The 16,204-nt window shown below is 53.9% G+C and overlaps 2 protein-coding genes across 2 annotated transcripts; both read right to left on the bottom strand.

Moving 5' to 3' along the window:
* Positions 1-1,963: 1,963 nt before the first annotated feature.
* PSMD3 (proteasome 26S subunit, non-ATPase 3) lies at positions 1,964-6,748 on the bottom strand. The gene is made up of 12 exons (XM_075117081.1): positions 6,428-6,748; positions 5,504-5,694; positions 5,011-5,148; positions 4,644-4,780; positions 4,355-4,545; positions 4,057-4,160; positions 3,838-3,952; positions 3,468-3,587; positions 3,252-3,355; positions 2,779-2,934; positions 2,613-2,663; positions 1,964-2,487 (listed from the first exon to the last, which is right to left on the bottom strand). Exons 1-12 carry the CDS (start codon positions 6,591-6,593, stop codon positions 2,410-2,412), a joined length of 1,551 nt encoding a protein of 516 aa, XP_074973182.1. The 5' UTR covers positions 6,594-6,748; the 3' UTR covers positions 1,964-2,409.
* Positions 6,749-7,390: 642 nt separating this feature from the next.
* GSDMA (gasdermin A) lies at positions 7,391-14,692 on the bottom strand. The gene is made up of 10 exons (XM_075117080.1): positions 14,031-14,692; positions 12,411-12,675; positions 12,037-12,247; positions 11,290-11,455; positions 11,106-11,199; positions 10,235-10,282; positions 9,822-9,976; positions 9,246-9,396; positions 8,545-8,618; positions 7,391-7,966 (listed from the first exon to the last, which is right to left on the bottom strand). Exons 2-10 carry the CDS (start codon positions 12,628-12,630, stop codon positions 7,730-7,732), a joined length of 1,356 nt encoding a protein of 451 aa, XP_074973181.1. The 5' UTR covers positions 12,631-12,675; positions 14,031-14,692; the 3' UTR covers positions 7,391-7,729.
* Positions 14,693-16,204: the final 1,512 nt, after the last annotated feature.

Here is a 16,204-nt window from a genome sequence, read left to right as displayed (position 1 = left end):
GCTCTGTGTCCCCGTGTGCAGTGCCAAGCGCCTGGCCGCATCAGGGGCCCAATCCCTGCTCCCCCCACCCCTCCCCCCATCTCCGGTGAGGGGCCATCCCCGCCTGCCCCTTCGGGGAAGCAGCTGCCAGGGGCAGCCCTGGGATCGGGGCCGGCTGCTCCCTGCCCTGCCGCGGTCCCGCCGTGCTGACGTGGGAATTTTGGCTCGTGCTGGTTCCCGCAAGTGCTTCCAGGATGATCAGTTGGGCCGGTGCCAGCTGGGCCGGCTCCTGGACAGCACGGGCCGGCCGGGGCGCAGGAAGCACCTGCTTGACCCACAGCCCCAGGGCCTGAGGGGTCTCTGGGCAGGGCAGCACTGAGCCGGGTGGGGGTCCCACTCTGCACCACCAACCCCCGGCCTGGGTCCCACCACTGCCCTCCTGCAGGCCATGGGGACAGGGACGGGGATGGGACCCGCCCTGTCCTCGCACATTGCAGACCCCAGTGCACACCGCGATGGGCCGCATGCCTGGCGGGGACCAGCCCATGGGGTACAGCTGGCAGAGCCCCCCGGGCCCTGGGAGCTGCCCCCGCCTCCAGCTGGGGAAAGGAACCCCTGTGGCTGCAGCCAATCTGTGAGCACCGCCCAGGGCTTCGCCCAGCACGAGGCAGGTGTTAACTCTGAAACCTAGTGATGACGCCTCTTCCCATACCTGGCAGCACTAAGGGTTCTGCTTTCAGGCTGCGTGAAACGACCTTGGCAATGGAGCCCGTTCATGGGATTTCCTGGGAGAACCCCCTCCTGGCTCTGCCTTTGCCCTCCCCAGAGCTGGGGGAAGCCAGGGCCCTTCCGGAGTGCATGGCCATTGAGGGGGCTTTGCATGGTGTGCCTGAGCACCTGGGGGGTCACCCTTTTCCCCAGCGCAGAGCTGCCGTTTCAGCAGGTCAGTGCTTTCAGGAATCGGGGTGGGGGGACGTGAATCAGCACTTGGTGGGGCCCAAAGCCCCTGTCAGCTTTCCAAGGAAGGAAGTGGTGGCCGGACCCGAAACCTCGTGGGTGTTGGGGCGCGGGTGGTGGAGCTGGCCCAGCACAACCATCTTCCCCCAGGGCCGGCACTGCTCAGCCCAGTCCCAGGGACTGTCCTGGGCACCCGCCCCGCTGTGGTTCTCCCTCGTGGCCACTCTTCCTCTCCGCAGGGCCTGACCCAGGCACCCTCAGCCCCTTCCCAGCATCTGCCACAAAGCGAGAGCTTCCAGGGTGTCCCCTGTGCCAGATCCGGCACCCCCAGCGCTGGCTGGGCTCTCGTCTTCCCTGGTCTGCCCCAGCCACTGGGGTCCAGCCCAGGGACCCCAGGGGTGGCCCCAGAGGAGGGACAGGCTGCGTCCGTCGCCCTGGGGCAGCCCCACGCTTATCCCTCAGCCCCCAGCCCAGCATGGGCGTGCTGGGAGATTCCCAGATTTCCCCAGAGGATGAGGCCAGCTGGTCCCAGATGCCGCTGGGACCCACCCAGTGCGGCTGTATGTCCTCTGTCCCCACCATCACCCAGGGCCGGTGGGCTGCGGGAGGCGGTGGGGCTCAAGGAGGGCCCAGCCTAACACAGCAGGGTGAGGGGGTGGCAAGGCTCAGCCTTTTCTTCCTCTGCACAGACCCACGCTTGCCATGCCGGTCCTGGTCATCCCTGCTCTGGCCTTTGCCTGCAGCAGCAGCAGCAGAGTTTTGGGGAAAGAGGATCTGTGGGCTGGAGCAGTTGGTGTCCGTCAGCACCAGCCAGGGTGTTCCCTACCCATCCCTGCTGCTGCCATCAACCCCCAGGTGTCCCTGGCTCAGCGCCAGGCTGCCCCACAGGTCCCAGAGGCCCCGGCCCCCCATCTCTGCGCTCCCAGGGCTGGTCCCAGTGCAGCCAGGACATCAGCTCCCACCCCCAAGAGAAGTCAGCCCCACACGCATGCAGTCACAACAAACCCACGGCAGGAGCAGGCCAGGCCAGTGTTTTTCCAACTTTTATTTTAAAAGTCATAATTGAAGCTTAACAAAGTTTGACCCCGTTATTGTTGCGAGAGCTGGGGGCAGCCGCGGTCCCTGCAGAGCCACGCTCCTGCCCCCCACCTGCCCCGGCCCTGCTTCCCCCGGAGCTCCCAATTCATGGGCTGGTCTGTGCCTCTGCTGGGCTCAGCAACCACCGTGACCAGAGCAACCTTAAAAGAGTGTTTTTTTTATTGGGGAAGGGGGTTCCCACCGTGGGTGGCAGAGGGACGGGAGAGCAGGGCCTGGGGCTGCGGGCCCAGGGACGCCCCGTGTCCCCCCCCACAGTACAGACATGCAGGTATTTATAAAAGAAAGGCAGACGGGGGACCGGGGCTGCGCGGGGGAGCTCCGCTCAGACAGCATCTTCCCTTGGAACAAATAAAAAAATACAGCCAGGCCAGAGGGTCATGGAAAACCATCGTCATCATCCTCTGCCATCTCCTTTGCGAACTCCAGGTCCTGCTGCTCGCGCTCCCGGCGCTCCTAGAAAGCAAAGGCAGAGGTTGGTGGCAGCTGGGGGACAGGAGCCACGTCCTTCCCGTGGCCTCGGGGGCTGCAGCACGAACAGTTGCTGTTAGCAGGCTGCAGGGACCCAGATGAGATCTCACCTCTGCAGATTCCAAGTCCTTGTTATAAGATTTAGGTGGGAACCTCATGGCCTGGAAAAAAGAAGTGAGAGGAGAAGCTCTGAGCTGAGAAGCACCTCAACCCTGCCCCGCTGTCCTCTCCAGCCGGGCCCTGCCAGCCCCTCGGCTGGGGACCTGCTGCCCTCACCTTGACGGACATGTTGTGGATGTCGAGGCAGAAAGAGATGCGCTGGTGAAATGCCAGCTGGGGCTCCCGGGTGGAGTAGATGTCGATCATTTCCTTCGACTGGACGTAGCCCTTCTCGTGGTTAATGCTGGCCTCGATCACGCCGTCCCGAATGGCCTGCAAGCCGGAGGGCACGCGGTCAGGGCACCCGCTGTCTCCGAGGGCTGAGGCAGCAGTTTAGAGTGAAGGGAGGAGCTGGCTGCTGTGACAGGAGCGGTGGGCTCAGGACACAGCGCACAGAGAGGGGACTTGGTGCCCTGAGTCTCCCCAGCAACCCCAGGAGGGGCCTCAACCTAAAGCCAGCGAGTGCCCCAGGAAGGGAGTGCCGCAGGGACAGGGCAGGGGCAGCCTGGCAGGAGAGCGAGGCCAGCTGTGAGAAACAGGGGCTGTGGGCAGCCCAGGACCCAGAGGGACAGGACTTCAGAGGCAGCTACCTTGGCGACAATGAACTCCGCATCCTCCGGACTGTCCAGCTGCAGCTTCTGGGCAATATCAGCCAGGGAGATGCGGGAATAGGAGAGGCTGATCATACGGACACCTGCGGGGGAGGAACGAGAGTGGAGCCCCCCAGGCCAGGCAGCCCCGGGCCTGCTGAGCCCACGGCGCTGGCTGTGACGGGATCCCCAAACGCTGCAGCGGCAGCCTCCTACCGGTCTTGATGACGTTGTGCCTCAGACGAATGATCAGGGTGTAGGTGCCATCGGCCTGGAACTTGTCCCCAAACTGATCGAGGACTTGGTTGAACTTGGCCAGGTTCCCGGTCCTGACGGCTGGAGGAGAGAATGTGTTAATCAGGGGAGAAGTGAGGGCTGAGGCGCAGGGGGGACAGTGAGGCAGGGCTGACTCTCAGGGCTGCCATTGCCTCCTCTTAGGGCCTCCCTCCTCCTCCTCCTCCTCCTCGCCAAGGGGAGTCTGCAGCTGGGTCCCATTGAGGGCAGAGGAGAGAAACCCCCTCTGCTCCCCCGGAGCACGGGATATCGCTGCGAGCGACCGCGCGCGGGCAGGAGCCGCCTGTCGTACCCTGAGTCAGGAGGAAGTAGGGCATGAGCGACCGCTTGAGGGAGGGTTGTCTGAACTGGAGCCTGTCCGGGATCTCCCCAAGCAGCAGTTCCACCACTATGAGCAGCTTGTGCACCTTGGGCAGAAAGAGACCGTGAGTCCCCGCGGGCACCACCACAGAGGCAGCTTCCTTCGGGACCCAGGGGGTACCGGACCCCACAACTTCCCATCCCTGCTCACCGTCTGCTTGAAGCCGACGGCCGTGTGCTGCGGTGCCTTCCGCAGGGCATTTGTCATGGTTCTCCGTGCCTCCGAGTACTCCAGCTGGATGGCCTTGATGCGCCCTGTGTTCACACAGGGCAGAAGGCGTTTAGAAAAGCCTCTGAGTGAATCCAACTGGATCCACCTGGATGGAGCTTCAAATCCTGCCTGGAAGCCCCATCTCCAGCTGCTCAAACAGGGTCTCTGGGCAACCAGAGCCCTTGATCTCAGATGCAGCCCGAGCTGCCAGCGCTGTGCGGGGCGCTCTGCGTCTCACCTGTGTAATAGAGGTACCGAGCCCACTCGTTGTTGTTGGCCTGCTCGGGAAACACAGACTTGGAGACGAGCTTTTCTGCTTGGTCATAGAGGTTGTAGTGGAGATAGTTCCTCAGCAGCAGGTTCAGGAGGGTGGCCTGCCCATCCGCATCATGGCGTAGCGTGGCTGTCCGTAGCCGGGCATGCAGGAAGCTGCAGGAAAGGGAGAGAGCGTGTCAGGGAGGAGGAAAGAAACAGTCCTGCTCACCAGGGCACACCAGACCAAGCTCAGGGAGAGCCCACATGCCTACCTCCTGACCACGTCGAGTTTATTCAGGAATTCATAGATGCGGGAGTGGTAGTAATAACATTTTGCTACCACCAGGTCAAGGGCCCGGCGGTTTTGGGAACTGATCTTCTGCATCAGGTCGTCGGACACTTTCTGAGCCTGCAGGAGGGGAACAGGGGTCAGAGCAGAGCAACTGCTGCCTGGGAAGAGCAGAGAGACTGACAGGGCTGTGGGACTGAGCCCGGGGGCTGCCTCCAAACACAGCTGAAACAAAGGGGAAAGCATGGGGCCACAGACAGGCAGGTCCCTGCAGTTGTCCAGACGCTGTGTGGTGCAGAAGCACCACAGAAAGAGCTCAGCTTCAGAGCTGGCAGCTCAGAGAACCTTACCTCTGGGTATCGCTTGCTGTTCATCAAGTAGATGACAAGGAGTAGTTGGAGGTAGGTCTCCACTTCTGGCAAGAGAGGGGCTGAGGCTGCCTTCCCTGTCCGCGGGCGAAACTGCAGCTCAGCTTCCGTGTCCATGGACTGGGGGGAGACAGATGTGCTGGACCCCTGTCCCACCAGCATCACTACCGCCCGTCCAGCACCCCTCATGCCTCTGCCTGCAGCGAGGCCTGTCCCCAGCCCGATGACAGCTCTGCTTGAGGTGTGACAACAGAGCCAGCCCAGGCTGCTGGCACTACAGTCCCATCCCTGCCAAGAGCTGCAGTGACCCATCTCATCTCACACATGCTCCCCAGCAGCATGTCCCAAGTGTCCCCAAACCCTTGCTGGTCCCAATGCCCTCCCGCCCTGCACAGTGACACTCCAGATGCTCCTCGGTGCATGAAAGGTGTCCCCTCCGCGGCTGGTCATCTCTCCCCATCCCCTACCACCGTACCTCCTCCAGGAAGCTGAGGAGGAAATCCCGCATGGTGCTGTTGGAGGTGAAGAAGCCATTGATGGCTTTGTGAAGCACATTGGAGTTGAGTCGGCGGGAGGTGGAGGGTAGAGCCCGCAAGGCACGCAGGACATAGCGTGGCTCCTTCCCAGACACAGCCTTCTCCAGCTGCTTCACGTGCTCTTTGATATCTGCAGGAGCACAAGGGTTGTGCCATCAGCACCAGAGCGAAGTCGGCACCGGGATCCCTCCTGGTATGAGGTGCCCTGTCCTGCTGCTGTTGGGTTCCTCTGCCCACTGGTGACACTGGGGCTGTGTGGCCCAGTGTCCTGTGTGACCTGACCCCATGGCCATCCCTCCTCCTCCTCCTCGGGGGCTGGAGAAGACCCCTCCAGAAGTCCCTTCCTCCTCATTCACCCCACAGGCTCCAGCCTCCCTCTGCAGCCACCCAGGGTCCCACCACAGCACCTTGGGAGCTCCCCTGCCCCTCACAGCGACCCTCCCAAGGGCTCCCCTAAAACAACACCTCCGTTTCCCTCATAGGGCCCCCCCGAACTCCTTTTCCCTACTGTGATCCCCCTGTTCCCCTCCTCTGACACTTTCCAGCACCTCCTTCCCCCATAGACATCCCCACAGTACCCCCTACTCTACAAGGATACCCCTATTCAAGGTCCCCTATAGCCCCCCCCCCCATACACCAGGGCACCCCACAGCCCCCTCCCGCCCCGGGGGTCCCCTATAGCCCCCCACACTCCAGGGCCCCGTAGAGTCCCGCGCCCCGCCCCAGGGCCCCCTATAGCCCCCTCTCCTGTACATGCTCCTCACACAGACCCCTCTGAGCTTCCCCCGGTCCCTCTCGCCCCACAAGCCCGCCCGCCTCATCCCCATTACCGGGGCCCCCCTTCGGTGTCCCCTCCCCCTTACCCTCCAACGTGACGGCATCAAGCTCTCTCTGCGGCTGCCGCTCCCCGGCCGTTTCGGCCGTCGCTGCCTCCTCCTGCATCTCGACATCGGGGGGTGCGGGTGGCGGCCCGTCGGGGGGAGCCTTGGCCTTGTCACCGCGGCGGCGGGACGCGCCCTCCTGCTTCATGGCCGGGCGCGGCGGGCCGGCCGTGACACTGCAACAACCGCGGGGCACGCCGGGAGTCGCCAGGCCCAACCAGCCGCCACCGGCCCACACGGCCAGGCCAATGCTATCGAGCACCGAGAACGAAGCCGTTCGGCTCTTTACGCCGCGCCCGCTCGTGTATTTCCGTCACGCTTTCGGGTGTTTCCGGCAAGCGCTCGGGTATTTCCGCCCGCCGCTCAGGCCGTTCCCGCCCTTTAGGCGGCGCATGCGCGGATGCGGATCGGTCGCCTGCCGCGTTGAGGTGAGGTGCGAGGCGCTGGCGCTGCCCCAGGAGCGGCCGCCGTTCCTGCCCAACACCCCTCTGAGGGGCCGGGGCAGGGCTCCCCTCCCAGCCGGTGCAGAGCATGGCCAGGCCACTCGTGCTGCCGGTGCCCCTGGAGCCATCGGTGACCGCCCAGGGAAGCAGCGCTGCCCCTTGTGGAGGGCACCCCCATCCCCCGGCAGCCTGAGGGGAGCTGGGCCTCTGGTCAGGCAGCCACCCCCGGATGACTGAAAATACGTCCAGATTAAAAAACTGCCTTAAAGAACATCCAGTTATTCGGTAAGAACTTATCCTCTTTGCTTCTAAAGCAGTAGTCAAATATTTGTACTATTTTTCTGAAACTTTGTAATGTATCACCTGCTGATGCTGCTGGTGGGGCGTGTAATCGTGTGATGGAGGTGCTGTTTTCCTGGGTGTGCATCATTCAAGTCCCCTGAGGTCCCACATCTTCCTACCATTTAGCAGTTCATTGAGTCTCACATGAATCACAAATAAGTGAATTATTGCTGATTTAGTCCTTTGTGCTTTATTGGTTGCATATAACATGGTATAAGCACTACTGAGCAACAAGTAAAACATCAGCGTGTTATCAACATTATTCTCCCACTAAATCCAAAATGCGGTGCTGTACCAGCTTGGGTGAAGAAAATTAACCCTATCCCAGGCAAAACCATGACACCTAGCCGTGTCCAACCAGCAGAAAGCACTAATGAGGAATGCCTCACCTATGCAGGGGTGGAGTTTGGAGGAAGAAACTGGCTTGCTGTGAGAGGCTTTTGGATACCTTGTTAGGTGATTCCCTTTAAATCATCCCTAATGAGAGGACCCCAGGCACCTAATCTGAGTTGCTCAGAAGATCGAGGACGTACAGAGACACGTACAGGGCTGCCATGGCCGAGAAGGCCGCTTCTGCATAGACAGCGGATCCATCTTTCTGGAGCTTCACGCCGCTCATCTCAACCATTACAATGGTTAATTTTTCCTCCCTTTCTTGTGAGAAGGAGAGCAAGCTGGCATCCACGCTGAAACGCCCCTCCTTATTGTCCAAGTTGTGTTCCAAGATGCTCTTGACCTTTGCAGCAGCAACAACAACAAAAAAAACCCAAATCAGTATTTTTAAAACTCCCACCTGTGGAAGCTGTTTGGTGAGTGAATGACCTCTTTGACTCGTGAAGTGCTTTACTGTCTTACAGGCACACTAAATAATCGACATTTCTATTTGGGGCTTTTCACGCTAAAGACTATCATGCTGATGTACCGAGTTCCCCGTTTCTTGTGAATTCGTTATGTCCAAGGAGTTAAGCGTTGGGTGCGTGTGTGGTGTTGTTTTTAAATCTGGAGCCAAAGAAGCCAGAAAATTCTGACTACCATTTCAAGAGAAATGGTAGCCAGTTGTGTCCAATTTAATGTTCATTATCAGCAAAACAGTTGTTAGAAATCTTAGGGTGTCCTGCCTTGGGGTGATTTCTCTTGAGGTGAGCATTTTGGCCCCTGCCAAGTTTGAAGGAATTATTCCTTCCCTTCTCCCCAGGGTTGCCTTAAGCTGTGATACCGCTACCCATATCACCCCCTGAATGTTGCTTTGCTTAAAATAACAGCCCCCCTGCCCGCCCCTTCATTTTCAGCCAGATGTGATGCGTGTTCTCTCACCAGCTGAAGCTGTTGGGACACAATCTTCTCTTCCAAAGACTCTAGCAAAAGCAGCAGCTGATCCATCGTTAGCTCTGCAGAATTAAAACAGGTTTTGTACCAAAACCCCAGCACCAATGTTTCAGAGACAACTGGCGAGATGTGAAGGGTGACCGTCAGTGCTCTTGCAGGGGATGCCTGCTTGGTCAGAAGTTCTTCAGCCGTTTTAAACTAAATTATCAGCGCAGCCTCCCTGTGGTGACAGTAACATCGAGTGTAGAGACCAAGGGGTTGAGGGGAGGTTCAAACCGTGTCTTGTGGCAGCCTTGGGAAAAGAATTTGCACTGGAATTTGCACTGCTCTCTCCGTAAGGTGACCTTGCCATCCTTACCCTCATTTTAATTCTGATTTCAAGCCCTCTTTTTGAGGCTCCCCTCACGCGCGCTGTTCTGGACCGTGCGGTAATTTGGTGTCGTGCTCCGGGCGGTGAGCGCTCCGCGACACCCCAACTGTTGCTGAACAGCGGCCGCTACGGACAGGTCTGTGCTCTCAGCATAAACCCCCTTCCTTCCCCCAGTCTAAGAAATGATCTAATGTGAATCCTCTGCAAGTGTCTCGCGCTCTGTGAGTTTTCTGCGTTCTGCTAGTGTTGTTTGGAGGAATGCTCTTACTGTATTCTGGTGCTACTGGATTTCTGTATGAAAGTGGCCAGAAAGCCTTACCATCTAACGCGTCAAGAGTGTAGGTGATTGCTTCTGAGAGCTTAAGGAGAGGGTCTCTTGGACAACACTGCAAGCTGCTCAGCAGGTCTTTCAGGTCTGGGCTTTGTGCTTCCAGCTCACAACTACCAGTTTCATCAAGAAGTGCTTGCATCTAGGGGGATAAGGAAAAGAAATGTCAGGACTTAAGGGAAGAGGCTGCTGATAGGCCCTTGCAGTCGCCCTACAGAAGCATCTGAACAGTCACGTAATATGTGTCTCCCCTCCCTCAGCTCTTGGTGAGGCTGTAATTGAGGCTGCAGCATTCACAGCGGCTCCAGTTAGAGACAGAATATGAGATGTAAGTGGTCTGATACTGGTTCAGGTGAATCTGCTAGCCTATATTCAGGACGTATTTCAGGAGCTGACTCTGGCCGAGCACCTCCTTTCTCTGTATGGTGATGAAGACCAGGCAGATGTGCTGAGTGGAGGATTTTTGGGTTGTTAGCTGTGGCACAGGAGAGAGGACTTCTGGGGCAAGAGGTATGATCGTGGATGTCTCTATTCATAAATGCTGGCAGTAAGAACAACTTTGCTTACCCTCTGGGTCAGTTCTTGAAAGAGCTTCCTGTCTCTCATTGCAGCTTTGATGGCTTTTAAAACTATGACGGCCAGATCAGAAGACAACATGGAGAGAATTTGACAGTTCCATTTAACTTCTTCCTCCAGTGCTCCTAAATTCCCTTCTGAGGGAGCTGAAAGCCAGAAAGAGTCCAAATAAGTTACCTGTAAAGTGGACCATCCTGCAGTATTCCCTGGACCCCTAAATTTAGAATTTGAAACCTTTCTATGAATATTTTTGAAAGCAATAGGCGATTCTGAGTTGGACAGTTGTTGCATCTCAGGTAACAGGCAAACAGGAAGCGCGTGGTTTGTGTTTTTCCTGAGTGATTTCATCTTACCCAAAGGGGGTCAAAGCAGTGCAAGACAAAGCAGTAAAGTACATTGCTTACCATCAGATGTGAATGTTGATGTACTTTCTTCTGGGAAATAGGCAAGACCTGCAACAGGACAAAAAGGGCATTGCTGGTTCAGAAAAATACGTAAAGCTGGGTAGGTATTTTTTAATAGGGTCATTGCTTTTAAGTCTGAAGTGAGTGGTATCCCAGGTGTGAAATCTCACGTGCTATCATAAGTCAGACCAGTGTTTGGACTCTTCTCCAGCGCATCTGTGTCTGCTCCTTCATGTAAAACCTGTTATTCCTAGACCTCATTCCCTACTGTCGCATGCCTTATGTTAGGGTCTGTGTTGGCCAATACATGTGTTAAAATACAAGTGAATTAAAACGGAAACTTATACTCAACAAGATCCACGCAGATGTGGGAAGCACAGAGCACAGGGAAGCAAGCCCAATGTGGTCCCTGAAATCCTGCAGCAGGTTTTGTGGATCTCTGTCCTCTCTCTACCTACCCAGCATGAATGCCTCTTACACCAGTCTTCGCAGTGAAGGGTAAGGCACCCTGTTTCCTCCCTGGCTCTTTTCTTCTGAGTAGGAAAAGGAAAGAAAACCAAACCACCCTGTGTCTCCTGTGCTGTTTCTCAGCAGGAGCTCTGAAACTCGAGGTGAGATTTTGAGTACCCCTCTTTCATTTCCTTACCAGCCCCACCCCCCAAACTGCATCTCTTTCCCAAGTAGCTCTGTCAGCTTACGTTCTGCGTACGGCCTTTTCCCAGGTGATGTGTGTTACTCACGCTGCATGTGTTCATGTCCTTGCAAATGGGCTCAGGGTGGCCGTGAGGCTGAATGGTACTTCAGGAAAGTTTCTTCTTCTTCCGTGTTGTTTCCTGAACGGAGGAGTTGGTGGTTCCTGAAAGTTACTTACCCCAAGATCCATCTGTGATGTCCAGCTGGATTGCACTGAAGGCCACAGTGCAGCCCTTGGGTATAGTTATGCTTTGTTCACTGTCTCTGGTGCCCTGGTCCATGAAAAAAACTTTGTTACTAGGCTGGGACGGCGTGCAGATGTTTGGGAAGGACTGACCCCTGAGGCTGGAAGGAAGACAAACCTTTGCACAAAACTTGGTGTACAGCTGGGCCATTAAGCTCCCCTCTGCCTTGGAGGATTCCTCGTAGCTGGTCTCCTCGGAGGTTTCTAGTGTTTCACAAACCACATATAATTTGTGGTTTTTTTTCCGTAGTTGTTGAATGAAGGAGTGATTCATATTAATTCTTCTAAAAGAGAAAAAGGATGCAATACCCTGGCTAAAAGTATCTGTTTTTCTGTGGGTTCTGACAAAAGTACTGTAACCTGCCTAGAGCCCAAAGCCTTATGCTTGCCTCCTTTCACACTCCAGGTAAATATCACGATATATACATGTAAATACCATGATATAAGGTGCTTCTGGGGGAAAAGGTGGCAGCAAATGGGCTGCACTTCTTTCTGTCCTCAGCACATTCCCCTTCAGTGTCTGAGGGGGACGAGGGTGGCGAGGCCGTGGCCTTGGCAGGTCATAGAGGCGATCTCTCCTGATCTGTACGCTCCTCTGCGGGTACAAGCCCTAAGAGAAGGTGGCTTGACTCCACGTTGAGGCCTTCCCACTTTCTGAATGACAAAGAACTCTATAAGCTTTACAGAGCTATCTAAGGAGTCTTTATTGCCCCCCTCTGTTGTCCTCCAGAAGTAGGCATCCTTAGGGGGAATGCATGCTCTGGGGTCTTAACCTTGGTTTTGGCTGTTGAAAAACCATTGTGAGAGCTGGCGTGGGTAGAGGAGGATGACCGGAGGGCATGTTCTTCCTTGGCGTCTGCCTTACCTTTCTGTTCTCAGTGGCTCAAGTTTTGATACCTCTATGTGCTTCTTCTCCAGCTTGATGGACCACTCTTTGGACAAGGAGGCAACTCCATTCAGCTCTAGGCTTGTAGTGGCAACAGAGAGGTTTAGGCTCCCATCAACTCTGTCACTGGTGTTTTGTTTGATTGTGAATGTTTTTGCATCTTGACTGCCTCCGCTGGGAAAGAGAGACTCTGAAATGATTCGATGCATTAGCTTAAGCGTGATTACACAGCCTCAGTAGTACAACTATTGCACACACAAGGAAGATGGAACACGGTAGAGCTCAGCCACAAATGATCCAAATGTTTTGTCTAAGAAAATAGTGACCTTAAGCTTGATAAGCGTGGGCTTTACCTGTGCTGTTACTGTATTTTCCAGGCAGCAGCATGTCGTCGAGTTTGTACCATGTCCGTCTGTAGCGGTGAAATGGGTGGAACAGAGTTTTTTTTTTTCTTGTCACCAGACAGAGGAGTTTGAAATGTTCATGTTTGAAGATGCTGCAAACCGGGACCAGGTCTCTGTCTCCTTTTGGATCCATTTCTTTTACTATGGATTGGGTGACTCTGTTGAACATTCTGTGGCAGGTGGATGAATTTTTGAACCAAAGTGAAGTGTACCTCTGCCTTAGGAAAGAGGCAGGACAAGTTAAACAAAATTACTTGAAATAGAAGCAGAAGAGTGTTACAAAATACGTACATGAATTATTGGGAACTTTTCAAAATTGGTAGTAACCCCCACAAGGCCACGTTATTACAAGGACACAGCTTTCACAGGGTTGTGTATAGGGAAGCATTTGGAGAGGCAGGAGTACGAGCTGTGGCTTGCTACAGAGTTGTTCCCCTTTGCCGATGAACATAGTGAATGTCCTCCTCCAGAGGATGGCCATCCGTCCCTTGGCCAGACTGAGGATGCAGCTAGCAGTTTCTGGGGGTGCTGATCCTCAGCCCTGAGTCTGCTACTGTTCTTTCAATTAAGGTCTGTTGTTGTAGATTCCAGTTCATCCCGTAATAATTTTCCTTACTTAATGAGACATTTCTCGCTGACCTAGGGCCTATCATGGTCCTAACTCCTTTAAACTTCAATTAATGCATTTTCCTGACTTAAGTTTAAAAAAAACACAAACTTGAGCGATTTCTTGCTGTTATTTACTGCCTCAGTGTTTCCCCCATGCATATTGTTGCCCAGCAGACAGGAGCTGCTTAGCCATGTTTAAAAATAGGGCATTAGAAAAATTATTTCCTCAAATCTTACTGCAACGAAGAGGAAGTTCTGAACAGTGGGTTGAGGGGAGGAGGATTGCTCGTTCTATGGCAAATCTACCCCAAAATAATAAAAAAACCCCAACCTCCCAGCACAGCTGCTTGGGTGAGCCTTGGTGCCCTGCCTGTACCCCCAGCAGAGGAGAGCTGGGTCATTAGGAGGAAGAAACAACATCACTGCTGGTTTCCTGTTGCTGCTTGATTTCACTCCACACTTTCAGCTTTAGTTTTGCTTCTTGCTTCAGTTGGGGAACACAAGAGGGGACAAAAAAACCCCTTCGATCTACAACAGGAAAAACTTCCTGTACTTATTGAGAAGAAGAAAAGCGTGCAGGTCTTGCCCTCTTCTGCACCCTACTTTATCACATTGTGTTAGAGGAGAGATGCTGATCCCTGTTCAGATGAGGGGATGGCAGGTGGGGTGGGGGCGATACCTTCCCTCTCCCTAAAGTCCCACAGAGGTCTGAAAGAAGAGGCTGATTTAGTCCAATTCTTTGAAAAAGTAGAAAGTCTGTCACATCACAGAGGATGGTGTGTTGTACGCGATGGAGCTGTGGAGGGGAGATAGTCTTGGGTGCGCTTACTGTGGGATCATTTTAGTAGTACCTACAGGACTCATTCCCTTGGGAGACTTCAAGAAGAGATAAAAACTAAACAAGAACACTTAACAGTTTGCTCCACCCCCCTGCCATACCAAAAGCTCTTAAAAATGTACTTGCCTGTTTGTGAACGGCTTCTTGTCTGCTGTCGGTGGGTGCTGTGCAAAAGCAGTCCGCTGTGCCTCTGAGGAGATGCGGTGCCTTTCCAGCAGCAGGGCTGGGGAACTGCCCTCTCCCCGCCCTTCCTGTCAGAGATCCAGAAACATCTGCCGATGTTATGGTACAAAAAGCCTGTTGCTTGCAAAATTCTTCCTCCACAAAGTTTCAGCCACTGGCCTTGAGTGAATCTCTTACAGTGGCTGTGGCTACCTTTAGCTTGTTGTGCAGATGTATCATTCCTGTGAGGTTTGTTGGATTTCCAGCATGGTTGTGGTTTTCATTTATAGTTCTGATCTGTTAGGATGACGAGAGATGTGTGTTCTGGTTTAGGAGGATCTCACAAAACCTGCGAGAGAGCCACCTACTGCGGTGTGGGTGTAGGCAATGTTTCTGGAGGCACTTTTATCAACATATCGACCAGCTGGTGCACACACGTTTCCATGCTTTATGGCTTGTTGTTGGTAGCAGAGGGTTTCAGTGGCACAGCGTTGTGGTACCCTGTGAGAGGCGATCCATTCATGGTCTGCATGCTTTGCGCTTCACTGCAATCCATCGCTTGGTCGGCTTGGAATTGCTATATGGTATTCATTTGCTGTACTTGTTTAAAAGTGAGGCTTGTCTGTGTAAAAATTCAAGGAATCAAACACAGGATTTTACATGAATACGTACTTTATTAGTTTCTCTTAGAATACTGTACAAAGGAGTAATAAAAATACTCACACTTATTTTAGAAAGTTCTCTACACGAGACTTCTTTATACACAGCAAAAGGAAGGGCTACTGGAAAAAACCCTAAAACTTTGTACAATGTCAGAATGTTTCATTAAAAAAAAAACCAAACTAATTTAGCTCACTTAAACAGATCCAAGGAGGATATGTATACACAAACACTCGCATGCTTAAAAGATATTATAGGCAATGATAAAGCAACGTAAGTCACAACAAGAAATATTAATGTATTAACAATGGTAACCAGCTGCTCTCCCCTTTTCAAGGGCCACTACCATGCTTCTATCAAAACAAGCAAAAAATTAAACAATTATTTTTTTTTTAAAAATAGGTACTCAGGAATTAAGTACCCCTAGATCTCGGGCTTTTTATTCTTTGAAAGGCTCTCTCCTGGGAAGGGTTGGACAGTATGATGGCGCGTTAGCTATGTTCAATGAATCACAAGACATGACCCCAAATTCGGAAGCGTCGGCTGTTGTAAGTACTTGATTGTTCTCTGACTTTCTGGTGCAGTGACCGCCCTACTGTGTGAATACATGTGTGGTCTTTATGGTGGCTTAGAAGGTGCTTTGCCCGGTGGTTTGGCAAAAGCCATGCCCGGTCCATCTATAAGATGGGGCAGAGGGACTTCTGCCAGTTCGAGTGGTGGTTTTCAAAAGCTTTTCTCCTTTGGCATTCATTGAAGAACAAAAAAGAAAAGCATTTTAAGTACATACTTATCCGGTAATTGTTTCTCAGTCACAGGATGGAATCCACCTTTAATTTTCCAGCTGATATTCACTCTAGCCACTACACAGGAAGCCAGTACAGGTTTGAGAGGAAAATGTGTCAAGTGTGATGCTGGAGCATGTCCAGAGAAGGGCAGCGGAGCTGGGGAAGGGTCTGGAGCACAAGTGTGCTGGGGAGCGGCTGAGGGAGCTGGGGGGTTTAGCCTGGAGAAGAGGAGGCTGAGGGGAGCCCTTCTCGCTCTCTGCAGCTGCCTGAGAGGGGCTGGAGTGAGGGGGGGGTTGGTCTCTTCTCTCAAGTAACAGGTGATAGGATGAGAGGAAACGGCCTCAAGCTGCGTCAGGGGAGGTTTAGGTTGGATATTAAGGAAATGTCTTTCCTGCCAGAGCGGTCAGGCCCTGGCACAGGCTGCCCAGAGAGGTGGGGGAGTCACCGTCCCTGGGGGGGGTTTCAAAAAACATTTAGAAGTGGCACTTGGGGACATGGTTTAGGAGGCCTGGGGGTGTTGGGTTGATGGTTGGGCTTGATGATCTGAGATGTCTTTCCCAACCTTAACGATTCTATGATCAAAACCCCATTTAAAATCAATAATGATCAATTATCTCCTTCATGCAGGTACTTGGAGAAAATTCTACATTCTAAAAGAATGACTAGACAGTCTTTGCACTTGCGTTCTG

Source organism: Phalacrocorax aristotelis, chromosome 23 (assembly GCF_949628215.1).
Source record: "Phalacrocorax aristotelis chromosome 23, bGulAri2.1, whole genome shotgun sequence".
Classification (NCBI taxonomy): domain Eukaryota; kingdom Metazoa; phylum Chordata; class Aves; order Suliformes; family Phalacrocoracidae; genus Phalacrocorax; species Phalacrocorax aristotelis.
Note: the sequence above shows the minus strand (reverse complement) of the source record. Positions and strands in the feature narration are given on the sequence as shown.